Source organism: Neolamprologus multifasciatus, chromosome 7 (assembly GCF_963576455.1).
Source record: "Neolamprologus multifasciatus chromosome 7, fNeoMul1.2, whole genome shotgun sequence".
Lineage (NCBI taxonomy): Eukaryota > Metazoa > Chordata > Actinopteri > Cichliformes > Cichlidae > Neolamprologus > Neolamprologus multifasciatus.
Genome location: NC_140445.1, coordinates 11276437 through 11285291, shown reverse-complemented (window position 1 = coordinate 11285291; position 8855 = coordinate 11276437). Strand labels below are relative to the sequence as shown.

General features: G+C 38.9%; 1 protein-coding gene across 1 annotated transcript; it reads left to right on the top strand.

Moving 5' to 3' along the window:
• The first annotated feature begins 5545 nt into the window (after positions 1–5545).
• On the top strand, positions 5546–6422 carry pnx (posterior neuron-specific homeobox). The gene is given in 3 exon segments (XM_085167320.1): positions 5546–5684; positions 5686–5861; positions 5953–6422. Coding segments are annotated over 3 exon segments (699 nt in total). The 5' UTR covers positions 5546–5631.
• Positions 6423–8855: the final 2433 nt, after the last annotated feature.

Here is an 8855-nt window from a genome sequence, read left to right as displayed (position 1 = left end):
ATCTGATCCAATTCAACAAGTTTAAAAATAGTCTTTACGTCTTTAATGAAATTTACTACAAGTCAAAAGTTTGGACACACCTCATTGTTTTTCTTTACTTTCATGGGTTGTACATTGCAGATTCTCACTGAAGGCATCAAAACTATGAATGAATGCATATGGAATTATATAGTAAAAAAAAAGTTTGAAATAACTCAAAACATGTTTTATATTTTAGATTCTTCAAAATAGATTGCTTGATTACTGCCCACTCCTGGCATTCTCTCAATGAGCTTCATGAGGTAGATACTTGAAGGAGTTCCCAGAGATGCTCAGCCCTTGTTGGCCCTTTTGCCTTTACTCTGTGGTCCATCTCATCCCAAACCATCTTGAATGGGTTTAGATCAGTTGATTGTGGAGGCCAGGCCATCTGGCACAGCATTACTCTCCTTCTTGGTCAAACTGGTTCAACTAAAAGCAAACCGGATGGGATGGCATGTCAATGCAGGATGCTGTGGTAGCTATGCTGGTTCAGTGTGCCTTCACAATGTCACCAGCAAAGCATCCACACACACCTCATCACACCTCTTCCTCTGTGATTCACGATGGGAACCATGCATGTAGAAACCATCCATTCACGTTTTCTCAGTCGGACAAATACATGGTGGGTGGAACCAAAGATTTTGGACTCATCAGACCAAAGCACAGATTTCCACTGGTCTAATGTCCATTCCTTATGTTTCTTGGCCCAAACAAGTCTCTTCTGCTTGTTTCTTTTCTTTAGTAGAGGTTTCTTAGTAGGTATTTGACCATAAAGGCCTGATTTGCACAGTCTCCTCTGAACAGCTGATGTAGAGATGTGTCTGCTACTGGAACTCGTGTGGCATTTATCTGGGCTCTAATTTGAGGTGCCGTTAACTTGCAATTTCTCAGGCTGGTGACTTGGATGAATTTATCCTCAGAAGCAAAGGTGACTCTTGGTCTTCCTTTCCTGGGGTGGAAGAAGTTTGTTCAGCACTTGATGTTTTTTGCGAGTGCATTTCGGGACACATTTGAAGTTTTAGCAATTTTCGGAACTGACTGACCTTACTTAGCACTTAGTTCCTCCTACACCGAGCGGCGCATCAGGCAGCTAATGATCTCCATCGATGTCGGTCAGCAGCGACTGCTTCAGCTTTGTCCCAGGCAATGTCGATGGTTCTCAGATCATCCATAAACGTTCTACACCATGTGATCTTTGGTCGGCCTTGCTTTTGCATGCCAGTGCGTGGGACCCATGTAATGGCAATCTTGGCCGGGCGATAAGGGGGTAGAGGTAAAATATGGCCCGCAAAGCAGAAGCGCCTTTCTGCAACAATATTGACTAAAGGGCGGGTGCCTGCTCTTCGTAAGACCTCCTCGTTCGTTATTCCGTCCCGGTAGGAAATTCTCGGGATTCACCGCAGGCTGCGTTGTTGGAGCACGTTCAGACGTTGGGGAACTGCTTTTGTTGAACGCCAGGTTTCATAGTGTATAGTGCAGTCGGAATGACGATAGAGTTCAATAGTCTGATCTTGACCCTAACTCTGACATCAACATCTCTGTCAGAGATCCCGTCAGTTGAGATGATGTTGCCAAGATATGTGAAATTCTCCACCTCTTCAGCACGGTGTCGGTTGATCATGACAGGAATGCGGGCACGTGCGTAGCCAACTTGGAGTACCTTGGTCTTCTTGGTGCTAATTCTTAATCCGACTTTTGTTGTCTCCCTCTGCAGGGCCACGGTCAACTCTTGGATGTCTTCCTGAGTCGAGTCCAGCAGGGCGATGTCATCCGTGAAGTCCAAGTCAGTGAGAATACGCGCTTCGTGCCAGGGGACACCGATGCCAGCTTAGTCAAGTGATCATCGCATGATGAAGTCAATTACCAACAGGCAGAGGAAAGGGGATAGCATGCATCCCTGTCGGACACCAGTATTGATCTAGAAGAAATCCGTGCAGCCGTCATCTGTCTGGATGCAGCAGCGGGAGTTGGAGTAGAGACCACGAAAGGCATCTACAAACTGCTGAGGGACTCCATGGTGATGTCGGATAGCCCATAGAGTCGGCCGGTGGACGCTGTCAAAAGCCTTCTCGAAGTCAGTGAAATTAATAGAAATCTTCCTTTGGTATTCCAATGTTTGTTCAACGATCATGTAAAAAATAGATTGTAGTAGATTGTGTTCTCCAAAGATGTTTGGGCTGTATTACATTTTATGAATGATTGATGATGTGTTACCACATGCAAACACATTTTTAGAAATTCAATATTCAGCATAATCCAAGAATTTACAAAAAGTTGATAATAGCAAATGATAGAATAGAATAGAATAGAATAGAATAGAATAGAATAATCCTTTAATTGTCCCACAAGGGGAAATTTGGTTGTGACAGCAGCAGAAGAAAAGCAGATATACAAACAGAACAGAAACACAAACAATTTTTACAGAAAAAAATATTTACATCATGGACAATAATTACAAAAACAGAGTACTGTACAGTTATTAAGATTAATTATTGATCCTCTACCTAATCGCATGAGCCAAGGTGGGAAAACGGGTGTGGGTCACAATCAGCTAAGGTTGCGGGTGAACCAATTGTGAAACCTAGCCCCACACTTTCATGTGATTTACTGAGGTCAAATGGCCCAGGATGTGAGTGGGCGTTAAGGCATCTGGGAAGGGATCTTAAAACTGGATTATAGATGGCAGATAGTTGTTGTAAGCCACGGCCTCTGTTCAAAGATTGTCATTCATAGTGGACCTAGATGGTTTCTTTCACTTCTTTCGATGACGTCAGTGTTATGAGCATACGCTATCCAGGAAGATTGAGAATCCAAAGAGATTGGTTGGTAGATGTGACACATGTGAGCGCAGCCTCCAGCAAGTTGTAGAAACATCTGCTGGAGGCAGATTTCCACATGATCTGTGGAAACAAAATGCACCTGAGGAAATTTGAAAACCTGTGAATATTTATGTACATGTCATATTTTGTATTTTATTTTTAACAGAAAAATATTTCAAGAAAACTGTCCAAATATGTGGTCTGGACTATTTTCTCTATTCATGTCTTTATCTCCTCAACTTTTTTTCCCTTTTACCAGTTACCCCCGAGACTACCTATTTTCCCCTATCTTACTACATAAAGCCCAGGGTCAGAGAGGGTCAAGCCTACAAGTAACATCTGCTAATTATCCTGGTGGGCCGGCTGCTCGTGTCTTTTCAATACTAATTGCTTTGTAGGTGTCTGTATCTGAGAGCACACTAGAGCAGCTGCCACCTTTATCGTTTTGCTCCACAAGAACATTCACACTCCCTCTGACTCTTAACCCCTGTGGACATGTCTTTACACTGTAAAGACTGGTCATTCTGGGCATTAAGAAACTATATATTGTGAAATAAAAGATGCAACTGTTAGCTAAAGGTATAAAGCTAAAAAATGTGAATGGTAACAAATGCCAATTAAATGCAACTATATGTCCAACTTTGGCATTCTTGTACTTTACCTCAATATTTCTACATTTAAAGTACAATAAAATTATCTAAATAAATGGTTGCAGACAGATTTTCCAGTCTGACTTTCTGTTGAAAATTATTCTACAATCCAAACGTTTTGATACATTTACAAAGTATGATGACATATACTGTAACAGCAGTCAGAAATGTGTTGTCTTTAAATCAAAATACTACACATTCTGTGTCCAATATAAAACTTCCACCTTTCAATAGCAATACTTATACTGAAATGTGTCTACTCAAGAAAAGATTTCACAAACTTAATTGTTGCAAAAATGGCATACCATACTCAAATTCAGTACACTCTTTGGGGCAGCCCATTGTAAAGCAATAGAGCAAATGTTTGTAAAGGCAGATAGCATGGGTAGATGCTTGATTTTATATGGGAGTTGGACTGAAAACATCTGGGCAAGTTTGATATGTCATAGTCATCAACACGCAGTAGCATATTAAAAGTACTGAGCACCATGTGTACACAGGGACAGTACCTTTATCTCCTGGCCAAACAGCTGTGAGAAAGTCATATCCGCTGCTGCTGCTGTCCATCTCTTGGTGTCTCAGCTGTGTGACAGATGCAGTTGATGATTGCCAATAAGGGTGCAGAGGCCACAAATATGTGGAAGAGACTACATAAACAGAAAGTCCATCTACTCCACTGTATATGAAAGAGGGTGGTTCATTTAATTCTTGTTTGGTCTTCCGCCAAGGAGACTCCTTGATGTATCCTTCGGTCGTGAGGTCCTCCAACTTCTATGTTATGTGACCAATCACACTCTCCTCTCTCCCTGTGGAAAATAAAAGCTTTGAAATGATAAACGCTGTCTGCCTTGGGTGTGCATATGAGTCTTAATCATGTATTGGCCTTAATGGCATGACATATCAGAAATAGTGTGAGTGACATTTGTTGTTTTTTTTAAGGTAATTGTTTGCATTTGTTTGCATAAACAAGATTTCTGTTCAAATAAACATAATTTAAGAAATTATATGTTGCAGGAACTTTCATTAGATGTTTAAAATAGTAAGTGATTAGTCTTTATTAAGTCAAGAGTACATCAGAGTTAATATTTTAAGTCTGATGGTACAGTTAAACTTGAGTGCCTTGAGTATCTTAAACAACACTAAAAAAGTACACTGGTAGTACAATATACATTTTTTAAGGTGATCAATTACTGACATTTGCGTTTAAGGTTAACTTCTTTCTATTTGTACATACAAGATATCTAGTTAATTTGAATAACTAAGTGTAGAAATATAGGTAGGAAAGGCGTTTTGATAATAAAGATAAGCCATTTTTTACACTGAGCATCATGTGCATATATTGATATTTAGGGTTACCTGTTTAGTGAAGTCATCAACAGTTTAGTTTAGTTCAGTTTAAAAAATGTTGAATCCTTTCTGTTTTGTGAGTAACTCACTATATATATATATATATATATATATATATATATATATATATATATATATATATAGAGAGAGAGAGAGAGAGAGAGAGAGATCTATATATCTAGATAGATAGATAGATAGATAGATAGATAGATAGATATAACATTCGATTTTTTTAGATTTAATAAGTATTTTAACACCAAATACATAAAATAATTAACAGAAAGAGTGATGGAAAACTTATCTATCTTTACATCTTAACAGTCTTTCTAACGAGAAGGGCTGCACACGATCAGTCTGCGATGATCCGATGCTGTCAGAAAGTTGTCTGTGCCTTCTAATTAAACCCACACAAAACTAATAAAACACAAGCTCTAAAAGACAAATGGCCCTGAAAAGTGGAATACAAGGAAGGAAATGGCTGAAACTTTCCCTTTGATGACTCAATAAATTAGCATAACAACCACCATGTACGTGTCCTAACAGCGGAAAATCCCCTATTTGCAAACAATAACTTGCCAAGCAACGATAAGGAACACGAGGTGAAAGAAAGAAGGCACATTTTAACCGGATCCGGAGCAATAAATAACTGCCCCACCACACCACACACCCCCAACCCTGGGGCCTCACATTTACATTTTGAAGTGCCCGAGGGTCCCACAGATCGTCCTCACATGGAGGGCGCTGGGTGCAATTGTTTCTGGAAGACGCATTGCTTCATTTGGGTATCTTTTTGAATGACATGTAAATTTCAAAGCGCCCCGGTGGTGTTCGAAGAGGTAGTACATATAAGCACAGACACCAACACTGATTACTTGTGCCCTTAGCGGACCACTGCAAGCTGAAATGCAGCCAACTGAAGCCAAATTGCCGCTCATCCACAAAACATCGTTTTCCGTGGAAGATATTTTGGACCCAACGAAGTTTACAGGGAAAAAAATACGTAATGGAGACACAGGAGCTCCGGGTGAGAATAAAACTCTCTGAGGCCTGAGAATTTAACTTTAAATGTAATAATGTATTCACAAGTGAAATAATAATTTATCGTTCTCTTTCAGGAAGTCATACTTCCAGAAATAAATCCAGAAAGGTGCGATTGTGCACCTCAAATACGGTCAATCGCACCTCAAGTGAAAACAACAGCCCTATGGCCAGAGCTCTGTGTGCTATGCAGCTTCAGAGCTCGGAAGAAAAAAGCTGTCGGGTCCGTACCGCATTCACCCTGGAGCAACTGCAGGTTCTGGAGCAAAGCTTTCAGAAGTGCCACTACCTGTCGGTGCTGGAGCGACACACCATCGCCTCGGCCATGCGCTTGTCCGAGACTCAGGTAAAGATCTGGTTTCAAAACAGGCGCACAAAGTGGAAGAAAGAGCGTCTGCAGGCGAAGGAGGGCGAAGATGAAAAATACGGTCTGTCCTCCCATCCTGCGCTCTGCTCTTCTCTGTACCACAGTTCTCTTTTCCGCCAGCAGCACCCTCCGCTCCAGCTGTTTGCATCGCTGCCCCTGGTGCACATCTGTCATTATTAAACATAAGGCGTAAAATACGCACGGAGTGACTGAATATTGGACCAGAATGTCGCCCACCGCCATCTTCAGAAAAAAATTACATTGCAAAAATATTGCAGTGTTATCACATTGTTGTTAAAGTTATACAAATGGAATGTATTTTGAAATTAAATGGGTTAAATGTTTAAAGTTCTCTAATGTAATTAAAGCTTATTTTTTTCAAATTACTTCTCATTTGTTACCCAGATCGTTTTTTTTCTTCATTACACAGTGCTAGTAAAGGCGGTAGGTTTATATTTAGATTTGAATCAAAACAAACTATCAAAAAAATTTTTTTTGAATTTTGTTTGAATTCAAAACTGGTTAGCAGTTGCTTTTTAAAAAAATTCTGTGCTACAATTTGGATGCATTGGGGGATTTTGAAGTAAGTACTAAGATTTATCATGTTCAGGATGCAACTGTGCAGGGACAGTTGGCACAAGACCCAGTAAGAACTATACTGTAACTTTAGCTGTGAACAAGTGACAGCACTCTCCTCAGAAGAAAGAGGTATGGGCCCATGTTTTCCAGCCATGTTATAGGTATGTTAACATGTTATCTGGTTAGCTATCCAGCATTAAGCCACTGATTAATAAAAGTAAAAGAGACCTATTAGTTTACCCCTGAGCCTTCACTCTGAACTGCTGGATGGTCACTTGCTTCTATCTGATTTCACTTTCACTCTGTACCAGCTATATAAGGTATACAAATAAAGAAGCACTATTTTTACTGTGCTCTACTATTTATTGTGTCTTTTTTGTATTCTTATTTGTTCTTAGGTATTAATGTCTCATGTTACTCAATTATTTCAAACTAACAGTAAATTTACTATGCTACACATGGCAGATACTTCCAAAACATTTTTATTTCTCATGGACAGTTTAAAGAAACATTTTTTACAGCTTAAACCACATTTCATAGAAAAACTTTATTTGCAAGTGTTTGCTATAGACTTACTAAGTGGTAATGTGCATATAGATTTATTGTTTTTCGTCTTATCACACTCACTTCAAAATGACCTCAAATAGCTAAAACTTAAGAATACAATAAATCTCTGACTTTATTGTCCTCATGATTTGTATATTCCAACTTTTTGTTGCTCCTTGTCTACATTGTAAAACCACTTACAAAAACATACACCTGTGCCTCCTCTGTCTCAGAAGCATTTTAGGAAATGAGAAATGTCCATGAAATTAAATGTCCAAGATGGAAGACATTTTTGGGGTCTCAAGAAAGAGAAAGGAGACACAAAACTGAAAAATGAGAGAAGCCCAGCCTCTGACATTAGATAAATGGACAAACAACTTGTCTTGGAATCAATATGCTTTTACAGTAGTTTTCTATTTCCTGAGATTATGGGAGATCTGATATCTCTTATTACAATTGTAATAAGAACAATCACACCATATTGGCCAGTCTGTAGGCAAACTATTACGCTATTAAAGATTCATACCAACACTGTATAACAAATCCCTGAACTCAATAGATAAAGAATAAAAACTGGCAGACATTAATTAGTCATTAGAAGTCAACATACTTTTATTTTTAAAATGTAAACTTTGAATGCTATATTGTATTATTTGTCTTAATGAAAGTAGGCAAATGATGTATGTCTAACAGTGATTTTATTTTGTTCAGTCACAGGACATTAGTGCAGAAACCAACATGGTATCATCGGAGTCTGAGAACTTGAAAAAAGAATGTGGAGGGAGTGGAAACTGTAAATCTCCCATATAGAATATCCATTTATATTAGGGCAACAAGTGGACCCAAATAAAGCAAAAGTGATGCAGAAAATCTAGTTCATGCATTTATTACTATTTATTACTACTTGATGTCCGTGAGTGGGAGGGACAGAGGGACAAGTTCAAAGATGAACCAATGGACCTCCTTTAATGGAAAAAAACTGAGTGAGAAGACATTAGGGTTGCCAACTATCCTGTTTTAGCCGGGATATCTCGTATAATGAGCAAAATTGGTTCTTCCCTTATTCTACATTAAACCTCCTAATGCCACTTTCTGACCAACAGATGGCACTCTTCGAAATACCAAATCTGATTTGAAAGGAATTGTATTAGTTAGTTAGTATTAGTTTTTGTGTCCAGGCACACAGATATGAAGAGTAATGCGTAATTCATCAAAATAAGGTGCCATTTGATCTGCGTAGCATATTAAACTGGGTAACTGAAGCCCGTCTTTACAATATTTTATGTTTAAAAAAACAATATATTTTGTTTTTGGGTTATTTTTCAAAGGAAAACCCCATGTAATTTATGTTATCATTTACTGTATCTCTCTTTATTGTTTTAGATGAGGTATTGACATTTTTGCTATACGAATATGAACATACAGTGCATACACTATGCTCAGTTGGCTGTGCATTGTGCTTCTGGCCCTTCAGAGTGTCCCTTAATT